The sequence below is a fragment of the Chionomys nivalis genome, chromosome 6, assembly GCF_950005125.1.
Source record: "Chionomys nivalis chromosome 6, mChiNiv1.1, whole genome shotgun sequence".
Lineage (NCBI taxonomy): Eukaryota > Metazoa > Chordata > Mammalia > Rodentia > Cricetidae > Chionomys > Chionomys nivalis.
Window position 1 is genome coordinate 26,587,325 of NC_080091.1, and position 26,313 is coordinate 26,613,637.

General features: G+C 39.3%; 1 protein-coding gene across 1 annotated transcript; it reads left to right on the top strand.

The window, feature by feature from the left end:
- The first annotated feature begins 2,483 nt into the window (after positions 1-2,483).
- Positions 2,484-9,923, top strand: Sec61g (SEC61 translocon subunit gamma). The gene is made up of 4 exons (XM_057772675.1): positions 2,484-2,570; positions 3,937-4,036; positions 5,800-5,902; positions 9,702-9,923. The coding sequence occupies exons 2-4, from the start codon at positions 3,943-3,945 to the stop codon at positions 9,709-9,711; spliced, it is 207 nt and encodes a 68-aa protein (XP_057628658.1). The 5' UTR covers positions 2,484-2,570; positions 3,937-3,942; the 3' UTR covers positions 9,712-9,923.
- Positions 9,924-26,313: the final 16,390 nt, after the last annotated feature.

Genomic DNA, 26,313 nt, shown 5'->3' on the forward strand with positions numbered 1-26,313 from the left:
TCCTAATCTTTGGAAAAATAAATCTAATCTTTTGCTATCAAATATGGCATGGAACAGCTTTAAAAAGTTCTTTATTCATTTGAGGGAGCTCCCGTTCACTACTACTTTGATGAAAACTTTAGTCATGAGTGTGGGTTAAACTTTGTCAGGTGCAGTTTTCCCTCTTGTTCTGAAAAAGTTAAAAACTCTTCACACCCTGCTTTATTTTCTGCTAACAAGTTGATTGATTTTGCAAATATTAAGCCATTCTAGCATTTCTAAAAATAGTGATTTTTAAAAAAGAATCCTCCCTTTACTTTTATTGATCTATATACTATCTATTTCAAAAACTTGCACACATTCCCTATAAATTTCTAAATACTATATATTTTAAGAGTGTATGGCTTATGATTCCTCTGGAAGCACTCTGACAAGTGAGTAAATGGGATTATTATGTCCAAATAACACATTTCTATCATTTTTAAGAAATCCTTCTTCAGCATGACAAATTATGTTTCTTATACATGTATGGATTCTATCCATTAGCAGTTTAGGAAGCTCTGTATCTGGACTTATCTGGAAGACTGGAGACTGGGTACAGTGTTTGCAATTTGACCTCAAGCATTGAGTTGGAAAGGGCTCCCTTGTTTTTGTGGTCTCTAAGCTTGTGAATTTACTAGAATTTCTTTCCTGGTACTAATGGAAACCAGTTCATTAGTGCAGCCTTTTGTTTATATAGTTATAGAGTATGACTTGTCTATGGTTATATAGTTTTTTCATCAATATTTTTTAACCTAGTATAGTGTACATCTGTTACAAAAACTGATGAACTAAAATTGAGATATTGTTAACTAACACATGCAGTTCTAGGTTTCGTTCTCTGTATAATTCTCCAGGTTCTGACAGACACATCAGATGCCACTCCTGCAATACTGTACAGCAGTCTAAACTGCACTAGCAGTCTCCTGTGCTCTATTGCTCCCTCCTTTCTGTTTTTTTAGCTTCAGCTTTTGCAGGGTATCATATAATTACAGAATATCATCTAATCCCACAGTACATAGCCTTCTCAGATTGGCTTCTCTCATTTAGTAATATGATCTTAACTTCATGTTTTTTTTTTTTCTGTTGATACTCTGGGATCCTGAGCCAGAGAAAGTAGGGGCCTGAGAGGGAGGGGGTTGGACCAGCGTAATCTAGACAATCCTTCACAGGCATGCCCAGAGGTTTGTTTCCTAGGTTATTCGAGATTATGTCAATTTGATAACAACCATCACAAGGTGGTTATAGTGATCTGAATTGTTTTAGTTGTTTTAAAACCTGTACTTAATGTTTTACCAGTTCCTCTTCTGAATTCTTATGAAATATTTTTAAATGTCATATTAATACATCATTCACTTTCCTGCCATACTTCTTTGCAGTATTTAATGCTAGGCTTACATGTTTAACATCATTTTTGCTTTTGTTTTGAGACAGAATTTCATGTAACCTAGGCTGTCCATCAACTCTTTATGAGGCTAAACATGACTTTGAACATCTACTCACTTCCTATTCTCAAGTGCTGGGATATAAATGTACGGTAATACTGGAATAAGATTGAAAAACGTAAGAATGTTATAATACAGTAGCTGCACTTAACCCCTTCCATGTCCAGATGCCAAGTTATGCCAGGATGACAATTCTCATTTCCCACTACGTGGGCACAGCTCTGAGTTAAAAAGAGGAACTCTAATTGTTTATGTTGGATCTAAAATACACAGCTTCTCCAAATACTAAAGACGCAATCGTCCAACGTGATACTTCATGTTATTCTGCAAACTGTATCTGTTGTAGTATAAAGATTTCATAGGTTGTTCAAATACATAATGGTAGATTTTTGGGTTTCCTTCCACATGAAAGCTAAGTATTGCAATGACAGTACTCGACTGCAGTACACTGTTCATGAAATAAAGCAACATAACAAAACAAAACGACAACAACAAACCTCTTCAAAGCTCTGAGGTTGGCTTTTACCCTAATGATGGAGCAAATCAAGATTATCTAGGGGAACACTTAACTCAGAAATGACCCAAAAGTATTGCACTTGATGACTGCTAGCACCTACAATACATCTAAATCCTCATAGCTAATGAGAAACTGCTAGATAGACTTTAATTTCCGCTAAATTTCCATGACTAAGAGCAGAAAGCCACTTTCCGGGAAGGGAGATTATTTTGAATTTAAGTCGTTCATGCAACGATGCTTGTTCCATTTTTTACCAGTGACATTATTTACAAGCACAGCAGGGAGACTCAGAGCTGTAATGCAGACACTCGTCCATTTCATGGGTTTTATGAGGCTGCGCCCGAGTCTGGGAGACGACTGCAGGGAAAGAGGGCCCGAAAGAATTTCCAAGAGCTTGAAAGACCGGTGTCTCCTTGCTCCGGAAGCCCGGAGAGACACACGTAGCATTGCGCAGGCGCACTGACTTCTCGGCGTGACGAACCAATTGAAAGGAGTAATGGGCGGGCTGTGGAAAACCAGCTTCCGGTTCCGTTGGGCTCAGTCCTCTCCTAAGCTACGTGTCTTTGCCTCCTCAAGCCGTCGTCCCGCAAGTATGGCTTTTCTCCTGGGTGTTCGGCCGGGGAGAACTTGTCCAGGGCCCAGGGAGCTAAGGGGTGGCGGGATGGGCGGTTGTGGGCGCGAGGGGCCGGGGAAAGAGAAGGCCCTGGGGATTCGAAGGGCCGCCGGGACCACCGGGACTCGGAGTGAGCGGGCCCGGAGACTCGGGGAGCGACGGGGTCTGGGGGCGAAGGGGCCATGGAATGAGCAGCCCTGAGGACAAGGGGACTGGGGGGGGGGCGAGGGAGCTACGATATCGGCGGGCTGGGGGGGACGAGGGTGCCATTGATGAGCCCAGAGGCCAGGAGCTGCGGGACCAGGGGCAAGTCAGTTGGACTGTGTCGCTGATGGGCTGGTGGACAGAGAGCCATTCATTCACGAACACGACCAAATCCAGGATCTACCTACGTGGTCTCAGGTGGAAGTATTTAGTCAAGACCTGTCTAGAGGAGGTTTCCAATAGTTCATGGGCCCTAAGGGCTTAGCGTCCAGATCTGGGGGTGTAGCCTTCTTGCTGAACTTCCCGGCCAGCCCTGTTAGTGAACTCTGTCTCTTGCGGCTTCCAGAGCGTTGCTGCCCTGAACCTGTCGGAGAGCTTGTCTTGTGAAATTGAGTTCAAGTTTAGTTGGTCAAGAGTCTGCATCAAGGGGTCTCCTATAACATCAAGCACAGTGATTGGTTTAGTGTGGATTTTAGGGCGGTTTCACTTCAAGGACAACTAAGTGAAACACTGAGAAAACAAGCATTCCATTGCTTTTTTTTTTTTTTTTAATCAAGATGTGGATATAGAGTTCTTAGTGTGAATCTTAACTGTTTCATGTTGTTCACTGCTCCGACTTAGATAGGGAAACTGGGGCTTAGTGGGGTTTGTGTTTTCATCTGACCTCCAAGAGCTGGAAATGAATGCAAATACCATAGCTCCCATTCCCATGGCTCTCCGAGCTGTTTTTTTTTTGGTTTTGAGACGGGGTTTCTCTGTGGTTTTGGAGCCTGTCCTGGAACTAGCTCTTGTAGACCAGGCTGGTCTCGAACTCCCAGAGATCCGCCTGCCTCTGCCTCCCGAGTGCTGGGATTAAAGGCGTGCGCCACCACCGCCCGGCTCCCAGAGCTGTTTTATAATTGAATCACATTCTTGTTAATTAATGTGCTTGCTTGTCTGTAGTCTCATGTTTTCTTGAATGACATAGAAATGAACACTGTTTATTATGTTATTATAATGTTGCTTTCTTATGAATTGAATTCACCATTGCTCTACTTTCCTTTGTATGTAACTTAGCAAGGCCTAATATTTGAGAGAATTCTAACGAGTCCCATGTTTTTACCTTGTTTTTTTTTATTTTCTTTTATTTTTTTAAACAGTCAGCCATGGATCAGGTAATGCAGTTTGTTGAGCCAAGTCGGCAGTTCGTAAAGGACTCAATTCGGCTGGTTAAAAGATGCACCAAGCCCGACAGAAAAGGTAATAATATCCTCACCATGAGAGAAAACACTAAATCCTTGTGTTTCCTAAGTCTTTTGTTAACATTTGCTGATTCGTCTTTGCAGGGCTGGGAATCGGCTCAGTGACAAAGTGCTGCTGAGCATTGATGCGTTGATGTCACCATCATTGCCCTGTCTTTATGTCCTTAGCAAGAACTGCTTAAAGTTCTGTTCTGTGGTATTAGATTATTAAGGGCTTTTCATCCTTACCATATTTAAGTTAGTCATATTTTAGTATCTTCCATATTACTAGTGTGTGGAAGCCTTTGGCATCTTCCCTGCTCTGCCCTCTAGTGAATAAAACTTTAACATGAAATTAATGGTGTAGTTATTACAACCTAGACAGTTTACTTTGTTTTCTTTTTTTTTTTCTTTCTTTTTTTTTTTGGTTTTTTTGAGACAGGGTTTCTCTGTAGCTTTGGAGCCTGTCCTGGAACTCCCTTTGTAGACCAGGCTGGCCTCGAACTCACAGAGATCCGTCTGCCTCTGCCTCCCAAGTGCTGGGATTAAAGGCGTGCGACCAGCTACTTTGTTTTCTTATGTCATAGCTTAAATGATGTGCTAGAACTTGTCTACTTTAATTCATGAATTGGTAGGTTAGAACTTGAGGCAGACTATAATGGAGTAACATATTATCTTAGGGTTAGTATTGCTGTGACGGAACACTATGACCAGAAGCTGTTTGGGAAGGAAAGAGTTTTTTGGTTTACGTATCTTGAATCACAGTCCATCGAAGAAAGCCAAGTGAGGAATTCAAACAGGGCAGAACATATAGGCAGGAGCTGATGCATAGGCCATGGAGGGTGCTGCTTATTGGCTTGTTCCTTATGGCTTGTTCAGTCTGCTTTCTTAAAAAACCCAGGATTACCAGGTCAGGGTTATCCCCACCTACAATGGGCAGGGTCCTTACCTATCAGTCACTAATTATAAGTGCACTACAGGCTTGCCTGTCTACAGCTGAATCTCATAGAGACATTTTCACAATTTGAGTTCCCTTCTCTCAGATGACTAGCTCATGCCAAATTGACATAAAACTAGCTAGCACACATCAAATACCTAAATAAAATAATAGATACTGGTCTTTATTCTCATGAGGCTGTGGGTCTGTCAGGGATAGCCATCCAACAAGTGCAGTTACACATTTTCCTTGATAGGAATGAAGGAAGATAATGAGATCTGGTAGCTCATAATAGAGAGCTAGGTGAGACAGTCAGGGAATGTGTCCTTAGGAGATAGAATAGGACTGAAATATACCTGAGTTGAAAACTTTTTATAATACTGCTGACTTGAATTTGAATTTTCAGTCCTTACCTTTTATTTCATCGTGGTATTAAAGACAACTTAATTGTCAATAATGTACCCAAAGCTACAATTTATTGTTATGATCAATATGTTGCAGTAAAAAGAGTTATGATACAGAGCACTGTGTATGCTGATGTCAGTCCTTTGTTTTTGTTCTTATTTGGGTCACTGAGAATAATAAATACATTTAGTGTTTGTTGATGAACTCTCGAGCATAACTTCATTTCTGTGTTTCTTTTAAATGTCAACAAAGTATAGAATTAAAAAATCTGTAAGTCATGTTTTGTACCACTAATACTTCCACTTTCTCTTCATTTTTAAAATTATGTATCTATCAAGCAGATTATATGCTGCTAACTTTATTAATATTGCTAATAGCTTTACTTCATACTTTGAGTGACTGCCAAAAACGTTGATGCAAATTTTTTGTTTTATATTCAGAATTCCAGAAGATTGCCATGGCCACAGCCATAGGATTTGCTATCATGGGATTCATTGGATTCTTTGTGAAACTGATCCATATCCCTATTAATAACATTATTGTGTAAGTAACTTTATAAAATAGACTATCTAGCAGTGACTGCAAATGAAACTATTTGAGTTGCAGATCAGCCCATTTTATTAATGTACAGATATGACCCAGGGTATTTTAATAATATACTGGTATTGTGTATCTAATAATACTTTCAAAATGCTTTTATATCTAATATATCAACTTGTGAGCTAGGAATTTTATTTAATAAAGTTGTCCGGTATCAAAGTAAATTAAAGGCACATCAAATCACCTTCAGTGACAGATTAGATTCATGACAAGTCCTGGTCTCCTTGATCCTCTTAAGGTTCAGAGAACCCACGTTTCATCTGGGGGGGAAAAAATCACTGTTTTGGTAGAAATCTGACAGAACCAGATTGCCTACATCCTTTTCTTGTTTGCTTGGTACCTGTCATAACCTTAGGCAGTTTAATTGCCATTTTGTGTAAGGATAGTATTTCTTTCCTTTTTTTTTTTTCTTTTCTTTTCTTTTTTTTTTTTTTTTTTTTGGATTTTTTCGAGAAAGGGTTTCTCTGTAGCTTTGGAGCCTGTCCTGGAACTAGCTCTTGTAGACAAGGCTGGCCTCACGCACAGAGATCCGCTCACCCCTGCCTCCCAAGTGCTGGGATTAAAGGCATGTGCCACCACCGCCCGGCTCAGTGTTTCTTTCTTGAATTATAAGTTCATGACTTGAGAAGTCGTGTAAGACCTTAAGAAAAGTAAGTATCCAGCTGATAATTTGTTACTGAAACACTGGTATTATTGACAGGGTGTTTATAACCCTTAGGTAGGTAACAAAGGAGAGAAGTCTGAGAGAAAATATTCTACTCTTGTTTTTTACCATACGCTTTTGCTCTTAAAATTCATTATAGATCATATTATGGCATAGAAAATTGGTACATATTATGGCATAGAAAAGTTAGAGAAACTGTATTTATTTATAAACAATTTAGTTGAAAGACTTGGTATGAATTTCTGCACATACTCTAGACTTTTTAAAATGTATTTTGTATTTTAACTGTATGCCTATTGGGGTATGTACATGTGAGTGCCTTTGGGGGCACAAAAGGGCGCTGAATTCCTTGGAGCTGAAATTACAATTTGTTTGTAATTGCCTGGTATGGTTGCTGGGAACTGAACCCCAGTCCTCTATAAGAGAACACATGCTTTTAATGACTGAGCAGCTCTCTGGCTTCTTCTGTAGTCTATAATTTTGTAGTTATAATGTTTCAGCTTCCTCTTCAATTTGGAACTAATAATACTGACTTTATGAGGTGGTAAAGTTTAGATCTATTTAGGAAACCCCTTAATTTTTATAATCTCTTCAATAGTAGATATTTTACCACTAATATCGGAGGAGTTGTTTTTTACATGGTATGTGACTAAATGCATACTGTTAGATGGGTTTAAACAAAAGTAACACACAAAAGTAACACACAGTGATACTTCGGAATGATAAAGAGTTCTGTCTAGGGTTAAGATGGACATGCTTGGTATATGCCTAAAATCCTCCAACTTTGGGCTAGAATATCAGGGGCAGGAAGATTGCTGCAGGAAGAGGCCAGCCTGGAGTGTATAATGGAACCATGTATCAAAAATAAAAACAACAACAACAACAAAAAAAGCTGGAAAGAACCAAGTTATTGACTCTTTTCTGTCCATTGAAAACCCCATTTGTATGACTAATGGGAAAGGCCAACTTGGGAATTGTGGGATCTTGGAGAGATTTCGGAGTAGAAACCTGAGTCTGACTGGGCCACAGTTGTCTTATCAGCGGGAAAGAAGTGCAGTGGCTTCTCAAGTCAGTGTGTGTATGCATCCTCTTTCCTCGCATAACAGCCATGGCTGAAGGTGTTTTAATGACACAAAGCTTGTTTTCTGTGGTGATGTCCTTAACTTTGTCCTCCAAAACAACAAATAAAGTTTTGGTGACTTTTCTTTCTTTTTTTTAAATTTCCCCCAAACATTCACTTAGCAGAAAGCTTTTTATCTTTCTTGGCAGACTTGGGTGAACTTGGGTCATACTTTGATATGTGTTTCTGTCGTACTAAGATTGTGAGTTTGGAGGCAGGCCTATATTACTTATCTGCCTGTATACTTTTTTTTTCTCTTCCTGCCATCCCTTCCCTGGAGTGTTTTATTTCTAAACTATACTTATTTCAAAATAAGTATTTTCCCCTATAGACAATTAGTTATAATAATACAGAGTAATGATGTTTTTTTTTTGACACTGATTATTTTGATTTATAGGAAAAAGAACTAGTGAATATTGTATATCGAATGCTCTCTGTCATGGTCTTTTGGGCTGCTATAACAAAATCCCCAAGAGTGGGTGATTAGCAGATGGTACAAATTTTGTTCTTTCTGAAATGCAAGTTCATAATGCTATAGTAGGTTCTGGCTCTGGTGAGGGCCTAACCTTGATTCTCATGTGCTGAGTTTTCACTTGGTAAATGGGACAAAAGGACAGTAAGCATTAGAGGCTGGGAGGAGAGGCTTTTTTTAATGGTCCTAATCTTACTGAGAGTGCATACAGTTATGGGCTTACACAAAGATATAGATTGGTATTTATGTAGGTGTTAAGAACACTGAATAAATATTAGTAGAATTAAGTAAGACTTTATCCTTTTCTATTACACATGAGGATGATAACAACTGTTGCTGAGATTTTACCCTGGTTCAGTTTTTGTCAAATGTGAATCAGCTCATCCAATCCTCAGGAAGAAATCGAGGCAGAGACAAGGAATAACTTGAGGGGTTCCCAAGTGCTAGGAAATGTTTGTGATGATAGCCGCCTGGCTAGCTGCGTGGAAAGCTTTTTTTTGTAATTAAAAAGATACTTCATTGTTTTACAAGTTATTTACCACTTAATATTTTCCTCCCAAAGTGAAAGCCAAATAAATAAACCAGTTTTTTGGGGGTGTTTGGGGTATGGGGAGGGGACTATAGAAAACAGTTCACTTCCCATATTACACTACAATAGCTATAGAACTGAAAGAAATTGCTTAGATGCTTGAAATGATGTAAAAGCATTGGAGAGGACGGCAGGAGGAACACAGCCCCAAGCTTCTCACTAGATTGTATTCTAATCACGGTTTTCCCTTGGGGTAGACTTTTGGGGGTTGGTTTTTGAGTTTTTGTTTTCTTTTACAGACAGCGTGTAAATTATGTTTGCAATACTATAATTCAAAGGAGTTAGAATAAAATGTCTTAGTACATTATTGCAATGCAACCTCATAACATAAAATAGCTGTAAAGTGTATACTTGGGTATATACTTTTCAGCTAGTAATGGATTATTTTTTCTAGTTGACATCATAGCACTAGAATAAATACTAATGTCATGCTTTTAAATTGAGGAGGTCTTCTGTGGAAATGTTAGTTTTGTTCTCATTGTGCTTAAAGCAGATTCAGAATCTCTCTGCCTGTCTAGTGGTTGAGAGCAGTGGTGCCCATCTGTAGTCTATATATTTTTTTAAACTGGCTTGTTACTTGTACGTCATGTAACACTGAAAAACTTCTTGTATAATTAATGCGTTTGTTAGTTTAGAAAGATATGTCAGACTGTTTCAAAATGACATTTTCCAAAGGAGCATAACGAGTGTTAAAATGCATCTGCCCAAAGCCAGGCCATCATTAAGGACCTCCCAGAGTCAGATTTTAATCAGTATTATTCTTTTCTGCCGTCTTGGGATAGAGTGAGGGGTTGTTCTCTTGGAGCTGGGTTTGATTTCGTGAGATCACAGCGTGCGCGTTTCAGATGATTATTACTGTACTCTGCTTAAAAGGGACCGTTTCTCTTTCTCTTTCAGGGGTGGCTGAATGCTTTCTCTTCGCGGGAACTAGGAGCAAATAAGGGTGTGAGAAGCTTATGAAGTAAAAAGTTGCCTGTATACTTTGTGTTTTCCTTTCCTTTTTCCCTCCCCAAGAGGTTTTGTATTTCTAAACTAAAATAATTTCAAAATAAACATTTTTCCCATGACAAACATTTATCAAATTTTAGTGAGAGGTTATGCTGGATTTTATTTCCTTGAGCCTTTTGATTTGAAGTAAAAATTAAGTTAACTGCTGAAGCATTGTAAATTGAAATGCTTTTCTTACTTAGACTGCTTGGGCTATAACAAAATGCCTGAAGCTGGATAATTCGTAGGTAATAAATTCATTTTCACATTGCGGAGGCTGTGGAGTCCAAGTGCAGCATTGCTGATGGATGCAGGGTCTGCTGCGAACTTGGTCTCAATGCTTCACATTGTGGCCTGCAGCACTCAGTGTGGCTGAAGGCCAAACAGCACTGTGACGAGGCTTTAATAGGGGTCATAATCCCACCTACAGGGGGCATGCTTTGTGAATTAATCACTTCCTACAGACACAACCTCAATAGTCTGTAATGGAGATTAAATTTTCATGTGATTTTTGGAGTGACACATTAAAATCATAGGTAGCATCTGTGGCAGATGTTTTGCTGTAGTAGGAACGAAGCAAGTAAAGAATGGGACAGGTAGTGGACACATGACTTTGGAGGTAGGATAGTAATTTTGTCCATATTGCACTCAGATTGTCAAAAGATAATCATGCAGAAGTTTGGGTGATACTTGAAATAGCTTTCTGAAAATCCTGGTTAAAGTCTGGAACTGAGCTTCCTTCCCAAGGTGTGCTAACTAGTCACACCCCCAGGAATGTTGGCATTCTGTTTATTGTATTTTCTGAATTCACCTACACGTTTGGTTAAGCACTGGTGGGTAGTTCCTAAGGCAGCAGGTACTTTGTGTCTGTATTGCTAGTGTCATGGCACGAATTGGGCAATGGAATTCAAAGGGTGGGTGTTGCAGTGTTCTACCCAGCGTTTAGCAAGGTTCTTGTTGCAACCCCATCTTATGATAGTGACTGACAGAGAAGGAAGTGGTAGACTGGCAACCTCAAGCTGTTTAGTAATTGTCCTTCAGTCAGTTGATGAAAATTAAGACTTCATGATTTAAACATCTGCCACTGGGCCTTGGCACTGAACACTGTTGCATTGGGGATTAAGCCTTTTCGCATGTTTTCTGGGAACACATTCAAGCCATAGGAAGTAACCCAATCCTTCCCTTTTGGATCCTTTGTTTATTTTCATTGTGATTGTAGCTGATAGTCTCATTTTGAAGTGTTGACAGTGTTCGAATCTTGAATAGTGTTGCCTGTAGAAGTGAAAATGTAGCAAATCATTGACTGTCCCTAAACTTCAGGATACCATAAAATAATGTCTTTTAAACAGTTTCGTAGAGGCAGGAAAACTGTGTGGCTACAAATGTATATCTGTATAATATGTTTACACATCTATATATCTGCACTTGAGAGTATATATTTTATTTTATTTGAGAGTATACATTTTAAACACATGACATGTTGAAGGATAGGATTGAATAAGTATTAATTTTTTGTTGTTTGTTACAGGAGGAATGTAGTGTGTTGGACTGAGTGGTGAGTTTGGTGATATGTGATTTCCAGCACACAAATAAAGGAGTAGCGTGAATATTTTGTGTGTGTATATGTAAATACAGTGAGGGCTGACCAAGAACACTTGTGGAAAATAATCTTCATAAGCAGCAATTGCTTTCTTAAATAGGAAAGAGTAGATGTAGATTGTTTTATTAACCTAGAATATATGAGACCTGATGGAATTTGTGTTGTAAAATGGTACGACTTTATATGTCATCTTAGGCAATTTTTTAAAGGTAGCATATCTGTTTCATTGTAGTGTTTATACTTTGTTCCTAATGGTTCCCTCTCTCACTGTCCTCCTTCTAGTTTGTCTCCATCCCTCCTGCAGCCCCCCAACTTCTGTAGTGTTCATGTCTTATGTGTTCTGTTATTCTCTCCTTTATTCCTCCTCTAAATCCGCTTACTCTCTAGTGGTCTCCTTTCAAGTTTTATGATTTTACATGCACACACGAATTAAAATCTAGATCTTGTGTTTGAGAGAAAATGTGATACTCAACTTTGTAGGTTTGACTTATTTCACTTAACATCTTTATATCATTGCTCTTTAGCGAGATACTTGGGAAGCTGGTTGAATTTCTATTCTATTTATTTATTTTGATGCATTTTCTACCATCTTGTCTGAATATTTTGCTTTTTTGCTGTCTGCTGCTAAAAGGTAGACAGTGACTGATTTACCACTTTATCCTAGGTGTCTGTAGAGTGATGTCTGCACATTGTACCGACCTAACAAACATTTTTCCCCAGTGGAATGAAATTGAAGTTTACTCCATATAAAGATACTGTGTTAATCAGGCTTCTGTAAAGTAACAGAACTTATAGAATAAATATATAGGGATGTATAACATACACACCTGAGGGGAGGATTTATTAGAATCACAGGCTGTGGTCCAGTTAACCCAACAATGGCTGCCTATGAATAGAAAGTCCAGGAATCTAGTTGTTCAGTCCACAAGGCTGCTGGTTTGTAGTATGTGCTGGAATCCTGAAGAAACTGGCTCTAATTCCAGTGAAGAAATGTCCTTGCTAGTGAGGAGAGAGCAAGCAAAAAGCAAAAACTTCCTTCTGCTATGTCCTCAGATGGGCTTCCAGCAGAAGGTGTGGTCCAGACAAGAGGGTAGGTTTTCCCAGCTCAAAAGATCTGGATTAAAGGGATGTCTTCCTAGCTTAAGATCTGTATTAGAAGTAGATTTCTCACTTAAGCAAAAAACCCTTCACAGTTTTGCCCCATTTTGGGTTTTTTTCATTCCAAATGTCAGGTTGACAACCAAGAATTGCCATCACAGGTGATATGAAACATGACTATTTAGGCCACTGGCCTATTACAGTATCAGAAAGGAAATCTTATCTTTTCTGGCCTTGATCTAGTTTCAGAGATGTACCAAACACTTAACAACGGTGTCTGGGTTCTCAAACTGCTTAGCTTTGCTGGGCTTTTAGCTTCCTGTGCCTTCTTCCTCCTTCCCAGTGATAGTCCTTGGTGAAGATTGTAACGGAGTCTATTTCAGGTGGAAGTTCATTTATCACAGTTTCTGGTCAGTGCATAAGGATGACTCTCTTTTAAGGAGGACTCAGGGCTGCTTGGGTTGCATGCTCAGAAATGTCCTATTTTCTGTGTTGTTCTGGCAGTTTCTCTGTGTTGGGTCCACAGTAAAGGCTGAGATCCATGTTCTGGCAACTGCACTGTCCTGGGTCCACAGTAAAGGCTGAGATCTGTGGTTTTGGGGCTGTTTCACTGTCTTGTATCTTTAGTAAAGGCCGGGATCTGTGTTGTTCTGGAAGCTGCACTTTCCTGGGTCTACAGTAAAGGCCAAGGTCCCTGTAATGTTGAAGTTTATATAGGATGAGAGAGGGTTCTTGTTTCATTCTTCAGCATTGCTCATACCTAGTTTGGTTAGAAACATCTGTAGAAGAGGCTTTTTTCTCCCCTCCAATGTTTGTTTTTGGGATATTTGTCAGTAATTATGAGGCTGTAGCTGTAGGTTTGTTTCTGGGTTGTATATTCTGCACTGATCTATATGACCGTTTTTGTTTAAATACTATGCTGGTTTTGGTACTAGGGCTATGTAGTACATTGTACAATCAAGTATGATGCTGCTTACAGTTGGCCTCCCACCCCCCAGGATGATTTTGGCTATTTGTTTGTGTGTGTTCTTCTTTTTTCTTTTTGTGATAGAATACCATGACCAAGGCAATTTATAAAAGATAGAGTTTAGGGAGCTGCAGAGATGGCTCAGTGGTTAAGAGCATTGCCTGCTCTTCCAAAGATCCTGAGTTCAATTCCCAGCAACCACATAGTGGCTCACAACCATCTGTAATGAGGTCTGGTGCCCTCTTCTGGCCTGCAGGCATACACACAGACAGAATATTGTATACATACTAGATAGATAGATAGATAGATAGATAGATAGATAGATAGATAGATAGATCGATAGATCGATAGAGTTTAATTGGATGTATTGTTCCAGAGATTAGAGTTAGATGAAGGAATGAAGGCATAACTATAGGTGATGGGAGCAGTAGCTGGGAGCTCACATCTTGATCCATGTGCAGGAGGCAGAAATACAAAGCTCAGCTGCTTTGACATACCTCCAACAAGGCCACACCTTATCTTTCTCAGATAATTCTAACAAGTGGGGGTCCAGTATTCAGGGATATGAGCTTATGGAAGCCATTTTTCTTTTTTCTTTTTTTTTTTTTTTTTTTTTTTTGGTTTTTTTCGAGACAGAGTTTCTCTGTGGTTTTGGAGCCTGTCCTGGAACTGGCTCTTGTAGACCAGGCTGGTCTCGAACTCACAGAAATCCGCCTGCCTCTGCCTCCCAAGTGCTGGGATTAACGGCGTGCGCCAAGCCATTTTTCAAACCATCATATCCACTTACTAGCCCCTGTAGACTGGTCACCATATCACCCATCATTCAAAATCCATTTAATCCAACATCAAAAGTTTCCCATAGTCTTACAATTTCAACATCAAACTTTAAAAAATTTAATCCAACATCAAAAGTTTCCCATAGTCTTACAATTTCAACATCAAACTTTAAAATCCAAAATCCAAGTTTTTCCTGAGACTCAGGGCAATCTCTTATTTGTAACTCCCTGCCAAATGAAAAAGCATATTATATATTTCATATTACATATTGCAACATATTATGTAAGAGACTATGTATTACCATTCTAGAGGGAAAGATGGGGATATATTGAGGAAATACTAGACCAAATGAAGACTGTAACCTAGCAGTACAAACTCCAAATCTTGTAGCTTTATGTTTTATGTCAAAGGATTTTTATGGCTCTGCCCTTTGAGCTTTGCTTCCTGTAACATATTTTGAGCTAGTTTCCTGTTGGAGATCAGCTTTGACAAAAATACCACTTACCAGGGTCAGGGCATGGGGATTAGAAAAATAGTAAAGAGAACGAAGACACGAGTGAACATAATACAAGCAGAAAACAGGATATTCCAGTGAATACTGAAATTGCTGTGTTTAGTTTTCCATATACTTTTATACCCAATACAAAAAGGGAAGAAGACAAAAGACTGCTTTAACATGATACAAAGGGCAACTAGAACAATTATTTGCCTCAACACTTTGAGACATCAAGTCACTAGCATTCTGTGTTTTAGGCAGTGAACCCACCCTAGACGTAGTATCCTGAAGGGAGCCACTCACTCCCAATGTCAAACCTGTTTCAAAAGAAGGAAGAGAAGTGGGCTTGAATATCCTGACTATTGGTCAGGGTAGAATGGATCTACCTGTACGGGCCATCTTAATGTCAAAAAGACCAAGTAACCACACCCAGGTTAGGGTGTGTAGCACACTTGTTGTCAACTTTGAACAAGCTAAAACTCTGATCTTCAGACAAGGTGGAAATAGACTCACATTTTTAGGCCTCCACAGTTTCCCTGAAGGCAATTCTTGTTGGCAGAGATCCCATGAACCTTACACCTCTAGTATCTTAGAATCTCTAATTCAACCCAGACATTATTTTCACATCTTCATGGAGTGGTCTCTCAGGTCTTCATGGACCTTCATGCAGGGACTGCCTTGCCACACAATGCTTGGCTTCAGCAGCTTTCCTTAAGCATGGAGTAAGATTCTACAACCCCTTTACTTGTGTATCTTTCATGACTCTGAAGCCAGAATCATGTGAACAATACTCCCAAATTCTGCTTCCTGCTTGGTTGAAATCTGACCCTTTAATGAATCACATTTGCAGCACCTTTCCTCACTTTCCTCGCTCTCATACTCTTTCTCCTCTCTTTCTGTCTCCCCTCTCTCTTCCTTTCTCTCCTCTCTCCTCCCCTCCCCTCTCCTCCCCTCCCCTCCCCTTTGTCTCCCCCCCCCTTTATTTTGGAGCTGAAAATTCTTAGGCTTTTTTCATTGACAAACTGGAAGCTTAGCTGAGTGGAGTATTGTCCTAAAGGCACACCTCCTTCCCATTCCCCTGCTAATTCTGCTTCTCCTTACTCATTCAGCACAAGCCCTGACTCCACCATTAAATTTCCCAGCTTTCCTTTTCTCCTTAAACTGTGCATTTTGTATTTATTTTTGCCCTACTTGCTATTTTTCACTGTAAACCTACCTGCACAAGATTACTGATAACCACAGGCAAGAGTCAATATTAGGCTTATAAACTCCAACAAAGAAATGAGTTTATTACTTTTCAGTTTAGCTTTAGGCAAATTCTTTTTTTTTTCTTTTGTTTTTTTTTTTTCTCGGTAGCTTTGGAGCCTGTCCTGGAAATAGCTCTTATAGACCAGGCTGGCCTTGAACTCACAGTGATCCACCTGCCTCTGTCTCCCATGTTCTGGGATTAAAGACATATGCTACCACCGCCCAGCTAGGCAAATTCTTAAAGTAAGAGCAGACAACAACAGTATCAGCATTCTTGGCCAAAATATCTCAAGCATGGTTGCTAATATTGTTCCCCTCTGAAACCTTTTGATCTGTGTCTCCAGAATCCGCATGGATTCACTGCTGTCTGCCAAGCTCCTACAAGGATGGACGAGTAGAAGGCAGACAGCACACTAGGAATAACAAGTCTTGGAACCTCAAGCCCACTTTTAGCTCCTCACCTCCTCTAGCTAGGCCACACTCAGTCCTTCCCAAACAGTTCTACTAGCTGGGGACCAAGTTTTCAAACATAGGACCTATGGGGGCATGCTCATTTTATAGCATATTCTTTCTTCAGTGGTCTGTTTATTCCAAGGTATTCTTTATTGATTTTTAAAACTGGAAAGGTTGTTTCATTTTTCAGTATGCTTATATAAAAAACTATTCTTTTTGTGTGTATTAATTTTGATTATTGCTCCTTTGCTGAAAATGTTTGTTGGTTATAAGAATTTTCTTAAAGAACCTGAAAGATATTTTACATTTAAGATCGTATCATCCAAAGATGGATATAATTGACATTTTCCCTTCCTATTTTTATCACTTTTAGCTAAGGTTTTAAGGACTTTATTCAAGTGGACAGAAAGAGTGGAGTATCCTTGTTTTGCTCCAGATTGCAGTAGAAATACTCTTACCCTATTTAGAAGAATGAAGGTTTGTCATAAATAGCCTTGATGATGTTGAGGTATGTTTCTTATGTAGGTACTTTAGGCTATTTTCTGCATCTATTGATAGCATTCTTGGTTTCTATCCTTGAGTTAGTCTATTAATGTGATATATTAGATTTGTTAATTTATGTACATTCAATCATTTTTGTTTTTTGAGACAGGTCTCTATTACGGTGGTGGTTTGAATAACAATGACCTTCATAGGCTCATGTTTGAATACATAGTCACCAAGGAGTGACGCTATTTAAGAAGGATTGGAAGAATTGACCTTGTTGGAGTAGGTTTGGCCTTATGGGACAAAGTCTTTTGAGGGGAGGTGTCTGCAGGTTTCAGAAAGCTCACACCAGGTCCAGCAGGGATCTTTCTCTCTTCCTGTGGGTCAGATTGTATAACTCTAAGCTATTTCTCCAGCAACATTTCTGCTTGCCTACAACATGCTCCCCATCATGATGATAATGGACTAACATCTAAAACTGTTAAGCCCACAATCAGATGTTTTCTTTTGTAGAGTTGCCTTGGTCATAGTATCTGTTCACAGCAATAGAACAGTGACTAAAATAGTTATGTAGCTCTTACTGTCCTGGAACTCACTGTGTAGACCAGGCTGGCCTCAAACTCATAGAGCTCCACCTGCCTCTGCTGGGATTAAAGGTGTTAGCCACCATGCCCAGTCATTCAGCTACTTTTATCTTCCTAGAATTTCGCCAACTTAATCATCGTGAATTAACTTTGTTGATATTCTGGTAATTCTTGAATTCTGCTTGCCAGTTTTTCTAATTGAGAAATTTTATATTATTGTTAATTAGAGAAATTTGCCAATAATTTTTTTGTGTTTTTAATTTGGTTTTAGTATTGGAGGATACAATTATGAAATAAGTCTTATTATTCCTTCTTTTTCTGTTCCCTGGAGTAGTTTGGGCAACATTGGTGTTAGGTCATCATTAAAGTTTTGATAGAATTCAACAGTGAATCTGTCTGAGCTTGAACTTTTTCATCTAGGATACTTTGTTACCTATTGAGTCTCATTACGTGTTGCATATTGGTTAAGTTGTTAATATCTTTTTGGTCTATTTTTTTAAGTCAAGTTTGAATTATTTATAAAACTTTTTCAATGTATTGAAATACAGATATAAAGTGTGTTTTTTGTGGTTTCTTTTAAAATTGTTTTTATTGAGCCATACATTTTTCTTTACTCTTTTCCTCCCGTCTCCCCTCCTACAATCTCCCGTGACCTCCACATTCCCAATTTACTCAAGAGATCTTGTTTTTAAGTATGTCTTAATGACTTGAGTTTCTTTGAGAGCTGTTCTGTCTCTAATTTTATTAATTTATGTCTTTTCTTTTTATTAGCCAAGTGTTTTGTCAATTTTTGAATTTTTTCCAACATCTTTAATGATCCCTTCATCAATAGGTCGATGTGTTGTTTATGTATATTCCTTAGGATTCCAAATTCTCAGCTTCACTAGAGTCCTCCCACACATTTCCACCCCAGGTTATAGGTCCCATTCTTTACTAATTAATGCCCTTACTTTAACTGCCTACCCTGGGACTTAAATTTTCACAGTAATTCAGCCAGCCTCATAATGAGGTCTTCATTTTGACTTTCCACAACTTGAGCTCTTTGACTACTGGAGGGAAGATTCTCTTCCAGGACACACTTGGAAACTTTTAGGCTATTTATACACATTTGGAGTCAGTTTTATCCCTGAATTCATTGCTGTTATTAACCATATTCTGAGATGCTAGAAGTTGGTTAATTTTAATTATGGAGCTCTTTTTTTTCCTTTGTCAATTTTCCTAGAGAATTTTTCTGGAGATATTAGAAGTAACCAACCAGCATCATTATTTTCCTACAAATTGCCAAAAGTTTTATTTATAGTCATAAATCTTTTGTCTTTTGCAATTGGTCAGTCAGGATAATCAAATGCATTTGTTTCTTTAAGTTTGTAAAGTAGTTCACACCGTGGGCTTCAGTACTCTCCAGGCTTCTAGGAGAAATTTCAGTAACTGGAGAGGCTTTGGTAGCTGTTGGTATTGGCAAATTGGAATGCCTATTCCAAATACTTAATACTTTCATACTTAGACTTCTGTTGCTCTAAAACTGCTTCTGGTACCAATGTCTGCATTAGTCAGGGTTTTTTGGAACAGACCTGCTCATCCAACTTTGCTTGATGAACTGCTCATTTTTCATGTCTGCTTTTTCTTACTATAGACCTAAATGAGCTGTTTCCTTGCTATAGCCTGAATGCTGTGCTGTCTCGAAGTTCCCTCTACTATGTAAGTTAGTACATTATATATATATATATATATATTGTACATAATTCAACTTCACTAGATGTCTTAAGACACAAACAGAATATAACTAGATTCTTTACCATGGTATAAGCCGAAGTCATATATCCCAATTCTTTATAGAAGTTTTGTTGCCCTCTGAAACCTCATCCACCTGTCCTCTGCTGTCTTCATTTCTTTTAGCATTCTTGCCTTCCAAGCTTCCACCACAATGGCTCAGTTAGCTCTGCTTATAGTATTTTTACTATAAATGTTTTTAAGTGTTTTTAGAATCCAATGTTCCAAAATTTTCCATTATTTTTCCTTCAAACCCATTGCAAAAACCTCAGAGATGCCATATAGTCAGGTTTATTATAAACATAACTCCATTACTGGAACCAATTTTTGCTGGTATCACTTTTTGTATTAGATTACTTTGTTTTATGATTTAGCGACTTGTCTCCTGTTAAAATACCTGAACAAAGCAATTGAAGTACTACAGGATTATTTTGGCACACCATCTAAAGGTGCAGTCCACTATGGTGTTGTGTTTGAGGCAGCCAGTTACATTGTGACCACAGTCTAGAAGCCGAAAGTGGTGAATACCAGTGCTTAGCTCTCCCTTCTTAGCCCATGTTTCCAGCCAGTGGGCTGGTGATTATTTCATCTAATTCTCTTTAAGACTTAGTAGTGAGGGGTTGGGGATTTGTAGAAGTCATATTGCTTTGATGGATGAGGAATATTGCCTTAAGAAGCTGTATTTGTGAACCTTGTAAGGTACATGCACTTTCAAAAAAAAAAAAAAAAGATACTAGAGGTATCCTAAGGGTGGTGGGATAATAAAGCTAAGGATTTCCTCTGGATATAGGAACTCATTTATTATATTTACCTAAAATGGATAGGGTTGCTTCATATATGTGTGTATGTGAAATGTGTATGTGTGTGTGTTCTACACACATTATACACACACATACATATATCACACATATGTATATATCACATATATCCACATGGTGTGGGAGAATTGTCTGTATTCTGTCAATGATGCTTTAAATAATCGCTGATTAGCCAGGCAGGAAGTATAGGCGGGTCAACCAGACAGGAAGTAGAGGCGGGGCAATGAGAACAGGAGAATTCTGGGAAGCAGGAAGCTTCCTTTCCATAGTTTTGCCAAGACCATGGAAGAAGCAAGATGTGACCTGCTCCAATGATAAAGGTACCGAGCCATGTGGCTAACATAGATAAGAATAATGGGTTAATATAAGCTAGAAGAGCTAATAAGAAGCCTGAGCTAATGGGCCAATCAGTTTATAATTAATGCAGACTCTCTGTGTGATTCTCTTTGGGGGCTTACCAGCTGTGGGAACTGGGCAGGACTCGGAGGAATGGGCTTCCTCCTTCCCAGAATTCTCCTGTTCTCATCACCCTGCCTCCACTTTCTGTCTGGTTGACCCGCCTATACTTCCTGCCTTGCCAATCAGTGTTTATTTAAAACATCATTGACAGAATACAGACATTTCTCCCACACCACTGACCTCATGTTACATCTACGTGTGAATTAATATTCTTGAGATGATAATATCTCCGCCAAAGAGCTATAGACTAACATAACCCCAGTACCAAACATGTAAAATCTTTTGAGTTCTTGATCAGGGGAATTCAAGTTTGTTGTTATGCTGTTACCTCCCCGAAGTAAAGGGTAAGTCTCTATTCCTGAGGATACTGTATACTTTGGACACAGGATTAAGAGAACTCCAGCTGGATCTGGCCATGAGCCTCCTTCCTAAGGATTAGCTTCCTCAGTACTGGAATCATTATGCAAGCTGACAAGGGAGGAAAGCTATTTAGTAGCCCTGCCCAGCTGTGACTCCTATAAACTTTAACAATGACTGATAAAGTACTATGGTGTAGGAGGTTCTTTCTATGTGTTGCTTGTATTGGTTAATTAATAAAGAACTGCCTTGGCCTGATAGAGGCAGAACTTAAGTAGTCAGAGAAGACAGAACTGAATTCTGGGAGGAAGAAAGGAGAGTGAGAGAGATGCCATGGAGCAGCCAGAGTCAGACATGCTGAATCTTTCCCAGTAAGCCACTGCCACATGGCGATATACAGATTAATAGAAATGGGTTAAATCAAGATGTGAGAGTTAGCCAATAAGAGGCTAGAGCAAATGGGCCAAGTAGTGATTTAATTAATACAATTTCTTTCTTTTTTTTTTTTTTTTTTTTTTGGATTTTTCGAGACAGGGTTTCTCCGTAGCTTTTGGTTCCTGTCCTGGAACTAGCTCTTGTAGACTAGGCTGGCCTCGAACTCACAGAGATCCGCCTGCCTCTGCCTCTGCCACCCGAGTGCTGGGATTAAAGGTGTGCGCCACCACTGCCCGGCTAATTAATACAATTTCTGTGTGGTTATTTCGGGGCTAAGCTAGCCAGGTGGCTGGGATGAACAAGCAGCCTCTCCCTGCAACAGTACTATATTTGTAAAGGTGTGGTAGTGGTATTTACATCTTGGTAACCAGCAGCCATCTAATTGGACTTAAACTTGACAGGAGAGAAGTCATTCCTGGTACAGTAAACCTAGGCAGCTAACTTTGGCTGTTGAGGTTCTGGATCTTAGAAGAGGACCTACTACTGACATTTTCCTAAGCCAGTATAATTCCTAAACTAATCCTAAATACATCTTCAACATACAAAAGTGTAGCCCTTACTCCTTATTATAGGAGCTTCTTTTTAAAGCAGATGGCCATTACAGAAAGCTAAATTAGTCACAATGCAGAGAACAAGTTGACTGTGGGGTGCCTAGCCCCAGCTGATAAATCTGCAACACCCCCCTTCCCAACCCCACCATACACACCCACACACACCTAAGGGTCAGGGAACCTATAGGAAAAGGGGGCAGAAAGATATAAGAGCCAAAGGACTGGGAAATTTACAAGATGGTGTCTTCTGGATTTGACAGGGAAGCTACATCATTAAATCCCAACCATATGGCTGTTTAAACAAGACCTATACAATGATTACAGTTCATGGCTATTGTAGATAGGGGGAATGTCAAGGGGCCACAGTCCTACATGAGGAGCTACGAGTCATTAAAAGACTACTGAGGGAGAATTAAACTCCAATGATAAGCCTCTTAAATGGTATCTAGTACCAAATGGTCAGCCCAAAAACATACATACATATACATATATATATATATATATATATATATATATTATATATATATATATCACTAAACAGACCCAGCAGATTTTATAACACACACACATCATCCACACAATTCAAGAATAAATGGTCGTATATTTGATATGGAGTTGGAAGAGAGGGAGATGATAAAATGGTGTAATTTTATGTTAAATAAAAATAGTATTTGTATCAAAAAATCTACAACTTCAGATTTAGTAAATTATAACAAAAGTGTTGAATGGTGAAGGGCAATTGAACATGTGACATAAAAATAGAAAGTAAACTTTAGAAACGGAAGGGTACCAGGAGGTGATGGGAATTGGGGGGAAAGGATCAACAAAAATTATGCTTGAAAATGATAAAATGAAACCTGACACTTTGTATACTAATTTAGAGCTACAAGTACCATTAAAAATTTCACTATTTTTTACTTTATAAGACTTTATTTTTGAGTCATACATAACCTTAATGAAAGAGAGAGGCGGTGCAGTCTACATGGCATAGCCTTAGAACTGGAAGAAGCATAGTGTGCGGGGCAGAGAGCCCAGAGCCAATCTTATCTGCACTTGGAATATAGAAAGAATGGTTTGGTCCTGGAGGATTCACATAGGCACAGGACAGCAGGTGTAGGACCATATTTCTGTATGGCATGAGAGCCATTAGCCCGGTCTGAGCTGATCATGTAACTCTGTTCACAAGCTGTCTTTGCCTAACAATAGCCAGGATGTACTGTTCCTAGTTTTCTTTTGTTATAAATATAGATTACCTGAGAAGAGATGTTGGCTGAAGCTGATGACTTAAGAGTTAAGAGGTTCGGTGCTTCCTCCCTTTGTAAATTGGAGGATGTCTTATAGAGATGCTAATTCATGGCCTAGCTGACTGCAAGCATACAGGTAGATGCGGACATGACTTGAGCCCAGACACCGTGGTTACCTAGGATACAGCCTAATGTGTTTTTCCGCTCAATTGATGTGATGATATAAAAGATGTTTTGAGAATAAACAAGAGATCATCTTTGGAGAGAGATCTTGCCCTTGAAGGATGACCGTGTAAGCTGTGTCTGATTATTCCTCGCGACTCCGTTCCAGTCCAGTTAGGGAATCTGTGTTGGACCCACACGGGCTTCAACAAGCAGGAGACTAATTTGGCGGGAACTGTTGGAGTGGAATGAGAAGAAAGTATTTTGAAGCTGTGTCAGAGAGAGCTCAGCAGAGACTGGGCCATTTCATTGCAGGGACGATGTAGAGAACACATAAACTAGTCTGGGGTAAAAGGCTTCTTAGTCCTGCCTCAGCTTGTGAGTCCTGCTAGCCCCCAATGCCCTGTGGCAAGCATCTGCTCCTTTGTGCTCTAACTCTCTTTTGAGCCTCGTGATCTGTCGCACGGTGACAGCTTTTACCCTTTTGCAGTGAATGTATCAGACTGCTCATTAGCACTCCTGCACTGGGAATCTTTGCCCCTGGTGCATAGGAAGGGGTCAGACAGGTGTTTGTAAAGGACTGAACAGCTGTGAAGACTTTCAATACAAGCTCCTGAATACCACTAGTTTTCTGTTATAACCTGACAACATTGGGGCATATCTAATACATGATCCATGGTGGGTACTCAGGTATTGATTGGTGAATCTGTGTCAATGGTTACCAAATAATTCCTGTAAAAGCTCTTGGATATCAAAGGAGACAGTACAAAAAAAGACTCAGTAAATTTCTAGACAGCTTATGACATAGTGGAAGGTCATCCCTGCTAGGGTTCTGTACAAAGGCTTGCCTCACTTATTCGATGATTCATTGACATAAGTAGACTTGGTGTAATGTCAGAAAAATAGAAGAGACTACAAATATATGATCAACATTTCCTACAGTGAGGTAATTGTTTTAAGCTCCCCATTGTCAAAGAGTAATATTACAGTGGAGTCACAAAGATTATGATAGCCTAGTAGCAAATTGAATGAAGGGAATACAGGTGAGGACAATATTAAGATAGGGTCTATGATGCTTATGAACTTTAAAGAACGTTGAATTTTTAGGAAGTGTCTAAAGTAATTAGATATGTCTAAGCTCATAGCAGAGTCTGTAATTTCTTTGTATGAATTGAAGGTCATATGAATTCTGTGTTCCTAGGAGAACTATTAACCTGAAATTTGAAAGCCTCTGTTTGAGATGTGTTTCTTTTTCATGGTCAGGGTAAATGTTTTCCAGGCTCATTTTGCTACCTGACCTTACCAAAAAGTGGTGGCTTGCAATCAACCAGCAAGGACTCATTTAGATAGCTAGCCAAGTGGGAGCTTGGAAGGGAGCTTCTATGTAAGTCAGGCCCCCTTTTGTCTCTTTCTAATGAACTTTTGTTTAGTTCCACAGATGGTCTACAATTTGCAACTGTTTTGCTGTTTCAGAACACATGCTCCATTTTTCTTAAGTTCTTTCTTACTGACTTTTTAAAATAATATCTTAGTGTTTAAAGTTGCCAATAAGGACCCAGAAAGGAAAATGTTGAGTTTTCCCATGGGAGTGTGTAACATGAAGGGCCAGTTTGTTGGAGTTTCTGTCTCGCCCAATATCCCACAGCTGGCAAGTCCCAAAGAAAATCACACAGAGATCTCCATAAGGTATAAAACTGATTGGCCCATTAGCTCAGGCTACTTATTAGCTCTTGTAGCTTATATTAACCCATTATTCTGATAATTAGCCATGTGGCTCAGTACCTTTCACAGTGGGGCAGATCACATGTTGCTTCTTCAGTGGCCTGGGCAGGAGTGGGAGGAATGGGCTTCCTCCTTCCTAGCATTCTCCTGTTCTCATCGCCCCTCCTCTACTTCCTGTCTGGTTGACCCACCTATACTTCGTGCCTGGCCAATCAGCGTTTATTTAAAACATGATTGACAAAATACAGACAATTTTCGTGCACCAAAAGTGTACCTAGTTCAGCATCACACTTTTCAGTCCTAAGGACCTCACTAAGACAGGGCATTGTTTGATCGAGAAACTTCATTTCCTTTGGCTATTTCTTGTCTCACTATAAAAGTTACTTTTTCCAGTAGAACTCTTGACTAAGGAACTAAGTCATGTCCTATTCTGTGTACCACCCCAGAACTCTGTTTCTTTTCTCTGTCACACAATTCTGTAAAACCTTAATTTCAGTGGCATTTGTATGAATTTTTTTCTCTCCCCTCTCTCTTGGCAAACCTTTGTCACTTTCTTCTGTCCTTTTGGAGTCCCATGAGCCTTGTGTGGGAGGAAGCAGAGAAATAGGATCAATGGGAGCCTTTGGGAAAGGATGTTTTCAGTTTCTTCTTTGTTTTGTTCCTTCATCTGAGTTAGCCTGAGGTTTCACTACCCTCCGAAGAGACCTCTACACTTGAGGTGAACGTAAGTGCTTACCTGGTCCTTGGAGCTAATGAACACTCAGGAACACAACACATGATTGGGTAATGCCATAGAGAGTACACAATTTCTATCAATTTTGCCAGCATCCTGACACATTGGTGACAAAGTGAAATGCTGGTTTTAGTCTTAGAACATTTAACAAGGGAGATTTTTATGATCAATATAATATAAAATAAAAGCATTGCTCTCTCAACTGTTTCCCATCTCAGCACCTGCAAGAGTTCAGACAACAGAATGTTGCCTTGGTGATTCCTATGGTCCTATTGCCATAAATACTGTTGTCATCTTTTAAGAGCAGGTTTTTAATGTTTTAAAATTCTTTTCATTTTAAAAGCCTGTGTGTGTGTGTATGGGATAGTTACGTAAGCCATAGTACTCATGTAGAGATGAGAGCAACTTCATGGAGATGTGTCTCCTTTCATGTTTACATAAAGTCTAGAGATCAACCTTGAACTGTCTTTCTTGTGTGGCAAGTACTCCTGCCCACTGAGAAATCTTGGTGGCACATCATTAAGGTTTTCATGATAACATTATTCTCCTACAACTCTAAATG

What these genes read in the sequence shown, in the direction of transcription:
- Sec61g (XM_057772675.1), top strand. Translation starts at nt 3,943, where the DNA reads ATGGATCAGGTAATGCAGTTTGTTGAGCCAAGTCGGCAGTTCGTAAAG. An exon ending in CACCAAGCCCGACAGAAAAG is followed by an intron (nt 4,037 to 5,799) that starts GTAATAATATCC and finishes TTTTATATTCAG; the next exon opens with AATTCCAGAAGATTGCCATG.